This window comes from Marmota marmota, unplaced genomic scaffold (assembly GCF_001458135.2).
Source record: "Marmota marmota marmota unplaced genomic scaffold, marMar, whole genome shotgun sequence".
Taxonomy (NCBI): Eukaryota; Metazoa; Chordata; class Mammalia; order Rodentia; family Sciuridae; genus Marmota; species Marmota marmota.
In genome coordinates, this window is record NW_025999990.1 from 40244181 (window position 1) to 40258970 (window position 14790).

Below are 14790 nucleotides of genomic sequence, written 5' to 3' on the forward strand. Positions count from 1 at the left end.
ATTGATTAACATGCTTCATAATCTAGAATCCTGATTGAGCTGAATTTGCTTGGTAGTTCTTAATCTGTTTTCATTAACTTAGCTGTTGTGAGAAAAAGCCCCATGGGAAGAACAAAATTAGTTTAGTAATTTTGCTCATTCATCCATGAGTATATAACATGACTGTTTTCGTTTCTGTTGTTTCAGTAGATATGAATCAAAAACAAATAACATTGTCTGAGTAAGTCTGTCTCTTGTCACTCTGAAATCTGTTGTCTATCTGTTTTCTTCTAGGTGAGGAATTTTAAATTGGAACAGGAGCAAGAAAAAAACAAAATTTTGTCAGAAGCACTGGAAACTCTAGCCACTGAACATCATGAATTAGAGCAGTCTCTGGTGGAAGGGTCTCCGCCTCTCAGCATCCTTAGTGAGGACGAGTTCTATGATGCACTGTCAGGTAACTGGAATCCTTCCATCTCTGTTGGGGGTGATTTATAGTCCACCATCTAAATGTCGTGTTAGCATGTTGTTACCTGGAGTTTCCCAGAATAAACACATGGATATATATTAGTATAGTTCTCCAAACTGCAATTTTTTGTGTGTGTCATGTAAGTAAGGAAGGCTTGGTATAAAATTTATTACTGAGTCTGCCTAGTATATGCTATACTAGGATTGGAGTGCTATTAAAATGGGACATATTTGACTTATTCCTTTGTTCAGTGACCATTTATTTAATACCTCCTGCTGCCAGGTGCTATCACATGTTCTAAGAAAGATGGACAGTTTCAAAGAGGTCGAAGAGTGAAGGATACAGATGAGTAACACTTGGTTACAGTTCAGTATGCTTAGTGCTGAAGTAGAGGTGAGTCCTTGATATAGCTGGAGCAGGCAAAAGGAAATGCTTCACTTTGACTCGGAAACACATGCATAGCCTGCCTGCAGTGAGTATGGACTTCAAGTCCTCTAGCGCTGACCAGCTTTGTCACCTGGGGCAAGCTTCATGACCTCTCTGGTTCTGAATTTCTATACACTTAAAATGGAGCAATTGTAATATCTATTTTAGTACTTTAAGGATTAAATGAGTTCATATGTGTAAATAGTGCTTAGAATAGTGCCTGGTAGTACTGGCACTAAAAACTTAGAGCTATAGGTGGAGAGAGGAAGACAACCTAGAAGAGGAAGTACCAAGGGAATTTAAACTTGTGGGAATTGATTTTAGAAGTTCTGAGACATATGTGGGTGGGGAGAAGAAGCAAATATAGAGGGAAATAGTTGGAGATCAGTGAAATAGAGAAAAATTATTTTATAGAAGGAAATTAAATTCTTGTATAACAAGTGAGTATACATAAATATGGGTTTCATAAAACTTGTCCGTGAAATCAGAAAACCTTTGTGTATGTGAAGTGAAGGATCAAATTCATAATAGGAAATGAAAGAGAGGAACCATGGTGAGAGAGAGAGTGGAAATAAGAACTAAAGAAGATAAGGCTCAGGAAGGTAAAGAAGGGTATGAGAATATAGGACAAGGAAAGGGGGTTGGTACTGTGTAGACTTAATAGAGGAGAGATCATTATATAAAACAGAAGCAAATGGCAGCACCATTGGCAGAGGTATGGCAGAATTAAAATAAGAAGAAAACATAATGTTAATAGCCAAATTTCGTAATAGAGAAAGATGATGGTGGTGGTGGTGGTGTCAGTTAAATATGAAACAGTGACTCCTACTAGGAAGGCAAAGAAAGATTGACAAAGTAGGTCTACATGACTGGGAGGCTGGAAGGTAGCCGACACTGAAGACTGCTGAAATTTATTATACATAACACTGTGTCCCATCTGTTGGTGTTATGTCATGTACTCCTTATGTAAGGGCCCCCAAAAGGAAGTCATTCAGAAGTTTATGGGATTAAATGCATTGAGGTCTGAATATAAAAGATCTCAGGTTCTTCCACTGCTTATCTTTGTTATTCTTAAAAACAACTTAATGTTATTTTATTTAAAAACCCCCATGTTTAAGGTACTTTTCTAGTATGCACGAGATCCTGGGCCCCATCCCCGGTACTACAAACAAAACAAAGCATATTATTTTTTATAAATAATTAATTATAATAATACCAAGCCCAGTGACATTCTCCCTAACTGATCACACACTCTGCGTCAGAAGTTCTTGTTAATATCCTGATATGTTCTCTTCTAGACCTTTGCTAAGCATTCACTTGTGTGTGTATATATATATATTTGTGTACATAAGCCTTTTTTTTTTTTTTAAAGATGTACGTGGAAGTAGCTGTTTAATTGCTCTGGATCAGCTTTTTCAACTTGTTTTAGAAGTCTTTCCCATCTTTATTATAGCTCTAGCATGTTCTTTTAAAGGCTTTGTAAGGCCATACCTCTTTGTAAAGGCTTCAGTGTCATTGTACCACAGTTTCCTTAACCATTCTTTTTTGATAGACATTTTGTAGCTACTGTTACTTTTCTTCTTCATAGTAATATTTTAACATTTTTCTCCACAATTATCTCCTCTGGGAGGAAGAGATAAAAAGAACTGCAGTCTTTAAGTCAGGACTCACAAGTCATTTCCATATCAAGAGCCAATTCACATTGTTTAGTGCCATTTGCTACTTCATGGATTGCTGTGTTGAGAAAGCTTCTGATGTGGAGTCCAAGTGCCTAGACTAATCTGCACATTCTACCACAGCCATAGGAAATGTCCTAAGGTCCCCTGAATGACCACCTGTGTTTTGTTTTATTTGTCTAAACTTATGTGGCCTTCCTTGTTTACCACTAAAAATATTGGGAATCATTTGGGATATTATAGAAAGTGAATTAAACTGAAGGGTTAGATGCCTTCAGTTAAAATTCTTTACCTACTGTTGACCTAGCCACATAATTCATTGAGATCATAATGGCCATCATTTGGGAATGGCTTTGTCTTCTCACCACAGTATTTAGACATTGACCTCTGTTCCCACTTCCTCCTTCATTTCTATTAAAGAAGAAGAAATGTTACCCTGTAACTAAGGTCATTCCTTCCTCATTCCTTCTGATACTACTTCCTTGTGCCTTCCCAAACAGACTTGTTCAGTTATTGCTTCATTTACTTAGACTTTCCATATCATATAACTTTAAATACTATCTGGTATGGTTTGAATTGGGAATGTCTCCCAAAAGCTCATGTGTTGAAGGCTGGTCCCCAATTCAGCAATGTCCAGAGGTGGGACTTTTGGGAGATGATTGGATCATGAGGGCTCTGACCTCATCAGTGGATTAATCTACTGAAGTACTAATAATTTATGGCATTATTGGTAGAACCTGTAAGAGGTGGGGCCTAGTTAGAGGAAGTAGGTACTTGGGCACATACCCTAGAAGAGTATATCTTATCCTTGGCCCCCTCCTCTCTCTGCTTCCATGCTTTCATGAGCTGAGCAGGTTCCTCCCCCATGCCTTTCCACCATGATGTTCTGTTCCTTCTCCTTCCCTTTTAGTAGCACCCTTGTGGTAACTTTGAGTTCAAACAAATAATCCAGGATAATCTTCCCCATCTTAAGATTTCATTTAATCAAATCTGCAAAGTCCTTTTTACCATGTAAGATAACATACTCACAATTTCTGGAATAAGGGCCTGGATATCTTTGAGATAACCATTATCTTGACTACCACAACCCTGATCTCTTGGTAGATACCTATACTGAGCTGTCAGCTTCATATATGAAAGATGAATTCTTAATCTTCCTCTCAGATCCTGTTTTTTCTGGGATTGGCCTCATTTAAGTGATTCCTCTTTCATTTCCTGCAGGCAGAAACTGGGGGTCGATTCATGACATTTGTGTGCCGATTCAGGAAAATACAGTCCAAGGCCTGTCCATTCTACCTTACTATCATCCCTTGAATTTATCTTTGTTCTGTTAATCTAGGGCAATGGTTAAAGTCTAGGTCTTGGGGCTGGAGGCAGTTGGTGAATCATAGTTCTACCCATTCTTATACCCTTTGAAAAGTTAATTCAATTTTCTATGCATCATTTTTCATCATCAAATGTGTCATAGGATTATTATAAGTAATAAATATTTGTAGTGTACTTAAAATAGTGCTTAGTACACTCAGGGGTTGACATATGTGAGCTCTCTTTGTTACCTGAGGTATGGCTAGTTTTTTTTTTTAATTTCTTTAATTTTTTTATTTATATATGACAGTGGAATGCATTACAATTCATATTACATATATAGAGGACAATTTTTCATATCTCTGGCTGTATACAAAGTATATTCACACCAATTCGTGTCTTCATACATGTACTTTGGATAATAATGATCATCACATTCCACCATCATTAATAACTCTATGCCCCCTCCCTTCCTCTCCCACCCCTCTGCCCTATCTAGAGCTTATCTATTCCTCCCATTCTCCCCCTCCCTACACCACTATGAATCAGCCTCCTTATATCAGAGAAAACATTTGGCATTTTGCTTTTGGGGATTGGCTAACTTCACTTAGCATGAACTTATCTTGGCTTCCAGCTTTGCCCCATTGAACTTCATTCTGTACAGTCATCCACAACTACCCTTTTGTAGATGATACATTGTCGCTTTCCCCACCTACAGTCTTTCTCATGGCACCATGAATAAGATCCAGCCACCCCAGCAGGCTGCCTACAAGGCTCTTACCATGATCCAAACCCTGCCTGTCTGTTCATATCCATCTGTCCTCTTATTCCCCCACTCACACAGTCCACCCTAGTCTTTAGCTAGGCCTCAAAAGCAGCCATGGCACTAGTCAATTGGATATATAGCTAAATGAGAGCAAGCAAAAGTAATCAAAGCTATATCTCATTGGAAAGTTAATTTTAATTCCTGTAATCACAATAATGGATTAAATCAAGCCTGTCCTCATTGAGAATATATGAAAAAGTACTTAAAGATACTTCTCTTAAAATATTTGAAACTTGGGGGCTGGGGCTCAGTGGTAGAGTGGCTGCCTTGCATGTGTGAGGAACTGGGTTCAATCCCCAGTATCACATAAAAATAAATAAAGATATGGTGTCCATCTACAACTAAAAAAATTCTTAAAATCTTTTCACTAAATGTTCAATCTTCTTTTAAAAAGTTGCCAACTTGTGTCACTTTCTTTAAAAGGATAATTTTATTTACCTAGATTGAAAGTCCATGTGATTTCCTGTTTTCTTTTATCATGTTCCTTTAAGCTTTTTTCAGACAAGCAGGATCAATGGAAATCTACTAATATGGTGGGTAAGACAGACCTTGATGCCAAGCCAACAGTGTAATATAATGATTTTCCAGCCCTTTGGGATCTCTTGAGAAAATCATTTTTTCACTGTGCTCAGTGACTAAAGATTTCATAAAATTCCATGAAGCAAACAGATTGCTTTCTCACAATTTGCATTTCATTGTGTAAAACATTTAAAAGGAGATACATTTAACAAAGCATCACATTTTGTCTTCATTTTTTTTTTTGTGTGTGTGTGTGAGTGTGTGTGTGTGTGTGTGTGTGTGTGTGTGTGTGTGTAAGGAATGAAATAGTGTATAAATGCCACATTTTTTTTATCCATTCATCTATTGAAGGGCATCTAGGTTGGTTNCCTGGGCTGGCCAATCAGGGCCACAACAGTACCCCCAGGGCTACTTTGTTTCCCTGAACCTCAGTTTATTATTTGTCTGCGAAGTGGACTAAGCAGCCCCCTCGAGGAGGAGGGTGGAGGATGGGAAAGGCAGCAGAACACAACAGACACTAGTATGGCAATATGTAAATCAATGGATGTGTAACTGATGTGATTCTGCAATCTGTATATGGGGTAAAAATGGGAGCTCATAACCCACTTGAATCAAAGTGTGAAATATGATATATCAAGAACTATGTAATGTTTTGAACAGCCAACAATAAAAAATTAAAAAAAAAAAGGAATGAAATAGTTATGTCAAGCAAAATTTCAAATATAACTAAATGAACACTTTCTTGGAAAAGAGCTAAATGTTCATACATATTGAAACAAAAGGATTTAACAAGAAACAAATGCTAACTAGAGTTTTCTGTAAAAAAACTTCATTTTGCCAGCAAATAAAGACACTTTATGGAAGAAAAAAAGTGATCCTATTCACATATTTCTACCTAATTAGTTTCATTTTTTTTTACTATCCTCATCTCTAACAAAGCTCTCAAATATCTTTCAAATATATCCTTTCCTAGATAGTCATCCTTCACTCCTCCAAATAGAGTTCATTCCTTTCTTTATTCCTTTAGTTTATATCTCTTTAATAGCCTTATGTTGTGTTGTACTTGTCTCTTTGGGATGGGAAGGATCATCTTCCACTCTCTAAAAGCTTGGCCAATGAATATAGGTTGTTGAATTAATGTCATTGATATTTCTGTCCTCCTTGAAAATGTTTGGTAATCAATACAGATACAAGGTTATCAGTGGTACTTGCTGATTTTATGCATCAGTGGGGTAGGTGTGGATGAGTGGCAAAGGAGGAAGAAAGGATGAGATGATATCAAAGATTAAACTTGCTCAAGGAACTTGCAATCAAATTGGATCTATGAGACCTCATAGAGGGGTAAAGAAAAACTAAGGGAGAAAACTAAAGGTTCATGACTGTACAAGTCTCTGGTAATCATCTAAGGAATTATCTTTTAAATATTTATTACCAGTTAAATGATTTTATGACAATTATTTTTAAGTACTGATACTAGTCTGAGATAGCAGTTTTGTGGAAAATTCCTACCCTGTGAATATTATAAGTTCAAAATGTTTTTCTTCCTGTGTGCCCAATTTCCATTTTAGAAACATGTTGAGATCAGTTGCTCAAGAAAAGCTTTCTTGCTAGGTTTTCTTCTTAATGCTATTTTGGTTGAAATATGCATGAATAATGCATAAAATCCAATAGTGTAGACTGGCAATACCAATAGATGGTTATGACATGAGGCTGAAGCCAGCTTTAGCATTTTTCAACAGTTATAAGGGCATACCTTTTAAATCATGTCTTTCTAAATCAAAACTTTCAAAGTGGGAGGTGGCAATGTAAGAACTTTGGTTGTGTGTGGAGGACAGTGACATGGGAACAGTTTTGAACTATGTTAGAATTTAATCCAATAAATGCAACAGCTGATAGCTGATAAAAAGTAATAACAGCTATAGTGGCAGTTTACATATAGAATATACAGGATTTGATGAAGGTCGTAAGTTTTATTGGTAAGAACTCAAAAGTCCATAAAGACCATTTAGTAAGACTTTGTTCATACAGTCCTTTATGTTCTATCCCCATGCCCAATATTCTCTCCTGTAGTTGTTTTTAAAATAGCTGTATATTTGTATCTGTGACTTTCCCAAGTCTTTTTTCTATACTCTGGACTATCTAGTAATTTGTATTTCCCCTGTTGCTTAGCAGAAAACAGGTTAATTGGTTGATGTATAACATTGAGTACCAGAGAATATGACTTTACTATGTAGCATGTGGTACAATATATGTAGCATGTGGTACAATATTCAGAACAGGTCTCAAGAGCAGTGGAAGGGGCTCTTCATCTAGTTTGTTTATAGTATTGAAAACTGATCTAGCAGCTTACTCATACTGGTGTGTGTGTGTGTGTGTGTGTGTGTGTGTGTGTGTGTAGAGGTACACACTAGTAAATGAATGTAATTTATCCTTTAAGTTTTGGGTTGACTTTCTGGTTCATTATCACTTTAAAAAATGTTTTATTGACTAATGCTTCTATTAATGTTCATTATAAAACCATGTATATTTGGTATTGTCCTAATGCTATTAAGAAGGTCTCATTAATTGAAAATACTTTTTGAGTGCAGACTATGTGCCAGATGGTTTGTTAGGCCCAGGGATACTAAGATAATTAGATCAAGTCTCTGAAGTCAGTGAGTTTGTGGGCAAGCTAGGAGGAGAGACAGGCATGGAAGATAATCATGTATAATGTGATGAGGTATCTGGTCCTCCAGTCCACTATAGTTCCTCCCAAGATCAGATCCAGAATCTCAGTAACTACATCCCCTCTGTAATCCCAATTTTATTCATCCCACAATCTAACTACTATCTTCTGTCTTTTGACCCTCTCTCTCTAAAACCCTGACCTGACATTTCTTTGGCCTCACCAATTCATGTACTCCATGTTTTCACTGTTAGTCTTGTGTCCTCCCCTTCCTCCTTGCCTGGATTAGATTTCATGGAGTGATCACTTTCATGCCTGACTCTCCCTACATTGAACTCACCAAGCAGAACTCCAGCCTCTTCTTCCCCTTCCATGCCAATTCCCAAGTAACTAGCTGAGACTGGAGTCAAGTATAAGCCCCTGCTGATATCTCCTTCAGCTCCATGGTTGTTAATGTCTGCTGAATCTGTTTTGCTGCCCAGCAATCCATTTATGTTTTTCTAGTTAGTTCGTTCTACACACTTGCTTCATACTTCTGCTCTCTTCTAAAATTTCTAATACCTTCTCCTCCTCTCAGCTCCACTCGAGGACATTGTTTATATCACTGAGAAATTTTTCTTTACCACTGCCAAAGCCTCACATGCAAGTACATCCCTGTATTCTGCCTCTGTACTTTATAGTGAAGAATACTTTGTCCCTAACTGAAACCAACTCCTCTATTTGTGCCCCTCTCACTCACAGAGGGACATTATGGGGTTCCTTTTCTCCCCAGGAACCAATCTGTCCTTGTCCCCAGCAGTATATTTATAAAAACAACCCTACCATCAACTTGACGCCACGTCACTTTCCCCTCCTGTCATTCTTCTTGAACACCCTCTGTATGTTTGTTCTTGCTGTGGCACTGCAGTTTCTCTCACCTGGGCCTTCAGTGTCCTATGTTGCCTATTGATGTGGTCCTTTCTCAGTACTCTTCTTATGCTTAGGCTATGATCATTGAACCTCTTCTCTCTTCTTTCTATACTGACTCTCTAGATCTTTTGTACTCAAAGTATGGTCTCTGGAATAGTAACATAGACATCACCTGGAGCCTTGGAAATGCAGAATCTCAGGCACCAACACACACCTTGCAGATAAGAATCTGCATGTTTACAGATCCCTAGGTAATTCCTGAACACATCAAAGCCTTTGCAGCATTGCTTTGGATGACTTCATCTTATCCCATGCTTTTAAATATAGTCTATATTCTGGTAACTCCCAACAATTTTGTATCCCCATTCTCATTCTTCTCCCTGCATTCAGACTCATATCTAAATATCTATGTATTCATTTAAGTGTCTGATTGGATCTCCCAAATGTCCTAAAATGCCTGCAAGAGAACTCGTGATTCTGCTCACAAACCTGCCCCTTGCACAGTCTTCACATCTTCATAAATAGAAGTTCTGTCTTTCCACTTCTTTAGCCAAAGCTGAGAACCTTTGGACTATCCATCATAGACTCTTACTTATTTTTCTCTCATATTAAATCCAACAATTCTTATCAGATCTGCCTTCAAAAGAGAGCAGAATCTGGTCATATCTCAGAATTCCACTGCTCTCACACATAGGCTGAGGCCCCATCACCTCTCACCTGGGTTATCACAGCAACTGTCCAAACAGACTAGCCTCCAGGTTTGCATCTTATTTCTCGAAGTATTGGGAGCATAACATTCATAGAGATCCTTTCCAAACATGGATCTGTATTGATCCTCTGCACAGAACCCTTTGATGGCTTTGCTTTTCAGCCAGAATAAAAGCTGCAGTCCCAGGTCACCTGACCCTCTCTTACCTTCCTGAGACCTGTGTGACCTCTCAGTCATGCTCCACCATCCCACTGACCTCAGTGCTAGTTTTCAAACTTGCCAAGCATGCCCTTTTCCTCAGGATTTTGCTTTTCATTATTTCCTCTGACTGAAACTTTGTTTTCCCAGATATTTATCTGCAGGACTTACTCACCCATTTTCTTCATTTCCTACTTAGAACTTTACCCTGTTATTTTCTATCCCTTCCCCCACCCCACTTTACCCCCCTCAAATTGTACCTTTTAGAAAATACGCTTTGATTGATCTCTCACAACTAGAATGTAAGCTTCTCAATAAAGAGGGGAGGGGGGAGTCTTGTTTAGTTCATCAGTATATTTCTATCCCCTAGAATAGGGCTAGACAAAGAGGTGCTTGATAAAAATTTATTGGACAAGTAAGTGATATGTACCATCAAAGGTACATAAGACGTGTGATAGCAATTCAGAGGAGAGGCAGCTAACTGAGAAAGTTGGAAAAAGCTTCACAAAAGATAGTGCATCTAAGGAGTGTTTTGAAGGGTCAGTAAGAGTTCATCAGACAGATGAGGGCAAAACTATGCTCTGTGGAGAAACAATACACACTCAAAGATACAGCAAAACAGTTTCCAAAGCCATGAGGTGTCATGGTGGAAGCAGGGGTGAATGTTTTGAATGCTGAGGGGCAGTGAGAGGATATAAAGCCAAGATGGTATTTGGGAACAGCTTTTGATGAGTCTTGTTATAAGATTTTGCTGGAGAACTTGAATTTTAGCGTATTAAGTTGTGGGGAGCAAACAGATAAGTAAGTAGAATAATATCAGATTGGTGTTTTAGGACATTTCATTCTTTTAGTAAGTAACCATTGTGGAATCTTATAATATGCTTACATTATACTAAGAACTTGGAAATGAAAGAAAAGAAGGTATGTTCTTTAATCAACAGTTTGAATTCTAGTAGAATATTTTAGAAGTGAAGATTGATTTGAGGTCCTAGTGTCCTGGGAGAGTCGACAAGAGCTTGAGTAAAGCAGTGTTAGTGAGCATGGAAAGTTTCTCTTCTCTCCCTTTTTTTGTTTCAGTGGCCATGTTCCTTCTGAGCTCTGCTGGGAGTTGGAGGCTTCCTCTAGAAAGCCCGGCTTTCTTTGTTGACTTAATCAAATTCCCCCTTAGAGCATGTAGCACTGCCTATAGTTCACATTTTGTACTTGTTTGTATGATTGTTTGATTTTTGTCAGTCCTGCCCCTCAATAACAGTAAATTTCACCAGGAACTTTGTGTCCTTAGCAGCTAGCATGTATGCTGGTATATATTGGGTGGTCGACTGAATAAAATTCTGAGATATATTTTTCAAGGCTAAATTGAATGAAACAGGACCAATTAGTTGTGGAGGATAAGCTATCCTTTAGTATTTCCTATTCTTAGTCATTTCTTAAAATTCCGTATTCTGTATTCTGAAAATTTCCACATGGCCCAAAGCATCTCAAACTGTGTGATGGAAACTGGATGTGTTATCCTGTTCTGTCTCCTTCTGTAGTACCTGTCTTGATTAATGACATTGTCATCTAATTGCTGCAAAAACTACAAATATGGACGTCATTTTTTGTTCACTTCCTCATCCCCCTTCCTCAAATCTAAATGTGTAATCTTCTCTTGTTCTCCATTCCTCTCCTAGTACTCACTGCCCATACCCCAGTCCAGCCTCCCCTTCCTTTTGACCCCACAGACTAACGGTGCTTTCCTGGCTATTCTCCCTGTTCCCAGACTTGATCCCTCCCACATTATAGAAAGTAAGTTGAGAAACAATCCTCCTGACATAGATCCATGTCCTAGTCCCTGAAATTTGTAAAATATTGCCTTATTTGCAAAAAGAGACCTTAACAGATGTGATTAAGAATTTTGAGATGAGATCATTATGGATTATGCAGGTTGGACCTAAATGCCATCATAAATATTTGTATAAGAGAAGCAGAGAGCAATTAGAGGAGAGGTCACATGCAGATGGCAGCAGAAATTAGTGATGTGGCCACAAGCCCAGGAATACTGACAGCCACCAAGCTGGGAAAGGCATGGAAGAGAGATTCTCCCTTTGATCCCCAGAGAGGGTGTGGTCCTCTCAAAACTTTGATTTTGACTCAGTAAAACTGATGTTGGACTTCTGGTTTCCAGAATTTTTAACACTAAATTTGTGCTTTAAGCCACCGAATTTGTGTGGTGATCATTATGGTAGCTTAATGTATCATTATGGAAAATGATACATTAAGGTCATGTGTAAAGTCTAAACCAGGGCTTAATCATGCTCAGAACACACCTACTGACTTCCCATTACCTACAGGTTAAGTCCAGACTCTGATCTGTTCAGTTTAACAGCCAGCTTCTCAGGGCTATATCTTCTCCCTCTGGCCACCTTCCTCTAGCTGTGTCTGGTAATGGTGGCCACATACTTTGTTCTGTCAGGCCCCGGGGCTTTCTGCTTTTCCTCTAACACAAAGTGTTCTCTCTTCCTACCTGGATGTCGCCTCTGTCCTTCCCATTACAACTCACATGTCATATCTTCATGGAAATAGATTGTAGTTCCCCTAAGAGTGGTTTCTTCCCTTATTCTCACAAACATTTGTTTAAATACACACTTACATGTGTATTTTCCACTGGAGTGGACATCGAGTATGTGGAGAGTACAAGCCATATCTTGTTAACCTTTCTAAATTAGCTCAGCAACCAGCCCTTTACCTAGCCACGTGGTAGGTACTTTATAAATGTTCCTTTGTTAAATTGAAGTCTCATGAAAATACTTTGTTTTTTAACTATGGATTATTCTATAACTGATTTTTAGTTCTAGAATTATTTTCTTTGTAGAGTAAATGCATATGTGACCTTTCTGAAAATAATTTTGAGAAAGGTTGTCAGCAAGACAGATTGGGAAGCTCTGGATTTGGTAATCCAAAATAGATGCATATAATATTTTTTATGAGCTGGGGGTTTGTAGCTTAGTGGCAGAGCACCTGCCTAGCATGTGTGAGGCCCTGAGTTACATCCCCAGAACTGAAGAAGAAGAAGAAGAAAGATTTCTAGTACCCCAATAATGTGGATTGTATGATTCACCTTCAATTACAACAGTAGTAGGTTTGTTTAGGGACAAGCCAATACCTTTAAGAAACTCTGTCACAAGCAACACTATACCATTTGGTTAATTTTGACCCTAGACATCAATCAGAGATGATATGCTAGAATATCTCCAGCCCTTGTTGCATGCTGCCAAGGTTCTGTTTCACATTTTTATCACTTCCTTAGTAAAGTATAGCAGTCTCTTGGCAGCCTCCTCTGTACTCCTGATTTTCAGTTTATAATGTATTTTAAATGTGATAGGCTTTCTTTATTTTCTTTATGATCCTCATTGCTGTATTATTTTTGAGTTTATGCAATGATACCTTAAGGCTAAATGAAAAATTGGCACTGATATTTTAAGCCATACCTTGGATTACTTTGAACATTTTTAGAACATGCCTGCTGCACGGGAAGCCATAAACAATAAAGGTATTAGAGCCTGTGCATTTCCTGCCCATTTCCTGTTACTCTAAGTAACAGGAGGAAGGGCAATTTGGACATTGTCCATAGCTCTTCCATGCTTTGCTCCTTTGTACTGTTTGTTCTCAGGCTAGCTTTCAAAGGTCCTATTTTTTAAAAAGTGCTTATCATGATAACTTCTAAGAATTGGAGGCATGTTTATATTGTGAACTTTCTCACCTTGTCTCCAGCCTTTTAATGGTAGGGAAATTAACAAATCAGCACCTGGAAAGCTCCTTTACTCAGAAACAGAGGGTAGAGGTAAGAATCCTCTTAAACCCAGAATAAAGGTAGAGTCCTAGAAACCTAGTCATAGCCGTTGGTTTCCAGGATATTTTGATGAGGAAGGGGACCAGGTTCAATCTGAAATGGTTTAAGCTAGTTCTAAGTTCCTGATAGGACCAGAATTTTAAAGGTCAGAGCCACTAAAGACTTGTCACATTAAAACTAACTTTGGGTTTTTTTGTTTGTTTTGTTTTTAAGCCATTCTATTAATATTCCTGTTTTAATTGAAATTAAATTCCTGTTTTAATGAAATTAAGCTAGCACATGGGAAGAATTCTGTCTACCTTAAATGCTTCTCTGTAAACTTGTGCACTTATCTTATAAAATAGTCTTTTTGCAGTGTCATTTTGCTATTTTTTGTCTACAAAGTATACAATGATTACTCTAAGTCCCCCAAATAATTTTGGTACTAGGTGGGTTTGGTACATACCAAGTTTTCCATTTCCCATCATGGGCTGTACAGATTTTTCTAATTGCCCACCAAAAGTTTAGTAAATAGTGTTTGACTGTTTCATAAATCCCTTATCCTGTTTTCCAGGGGCCACTGAAGTATTTTGAAATTTTTAAGTGGCTTTGCTTTATTATCTGTACATAAGGGGAAAATTCAGTGGAAAATAAGAATAATGAAAGGCTAGTTAGCATTGTCTGAAATCTAACTACATATTGTTAAAATAATTTGCTGCTGCATTTAAAAACAGAAAAATTTGGTTTTCCTTCTATATGGTTATTTTTGTAATTGGCATTAAGGTGAGAACTAACAGGACCAGAATGTGATCCATCCATCCAACGTGATAGATCTTGGACTTGGATTGATAGATTTTTATTTGCTTGTTTGGAGGTGTTTTTGTTGTCGTGTTATATAATATTTTATATACATATAAAAAAACATAAAATTTACCATTGTAATCATTTTTAAGTGTACAGTCCAGTAAAGTTCATTACATTCATGTTCTACAACCATTATCACCCATCTGTTAGCTTTTCTTCACTGTTACAAAAATACCTGGATAATCAACTTATAAAGAGAAATGCTTTATTTTGGCTCACAGTTTTGGAGGAAAGACCTTCCCACTCCTTGAAGTTTTCACACCACTTGATAATGCAAGCTGAGTACTAAGGCTTTAACTTATGGGCCTTTGGGTGACATTTAAGATCCAAATTATAGCACTATCCATCTCCAGGACTATTGCATTATTTCAAACTGAAACTCCTTACCCATTAAACATTAATTCTCCATTCCACCCCCCATTTTTAAATATATTATA

At 37.7% G+C, this 14790-nt stretch overlaps 1 protein-coding gene across 9 annotated transcripts in view; it reads left to right on the top strand.

Moving 5' to 3' along the window:
* Osbpl1a (oxysterol binding protein like 1A) overlaps nucleotides 1–14790 on the top strand; it is a 204914-nt gene that overhangs the window by 112678 nt on the left and 77446 nt on the right. For all 9 annotated transcript variants that reach the window (XM_048806415.1, XM_048806414.1, XM_048806418.1 and 6 more), the window contains one exon: nucleotides 274–436. In XM_048806415.1, coding sequence (XP_048662372.1) covers nucleotides 274–436 — 163 coding nt within the window. The remainder of the gene's footprint in view (nucleotides 1–273; nucleotides 437–14790) is intronic.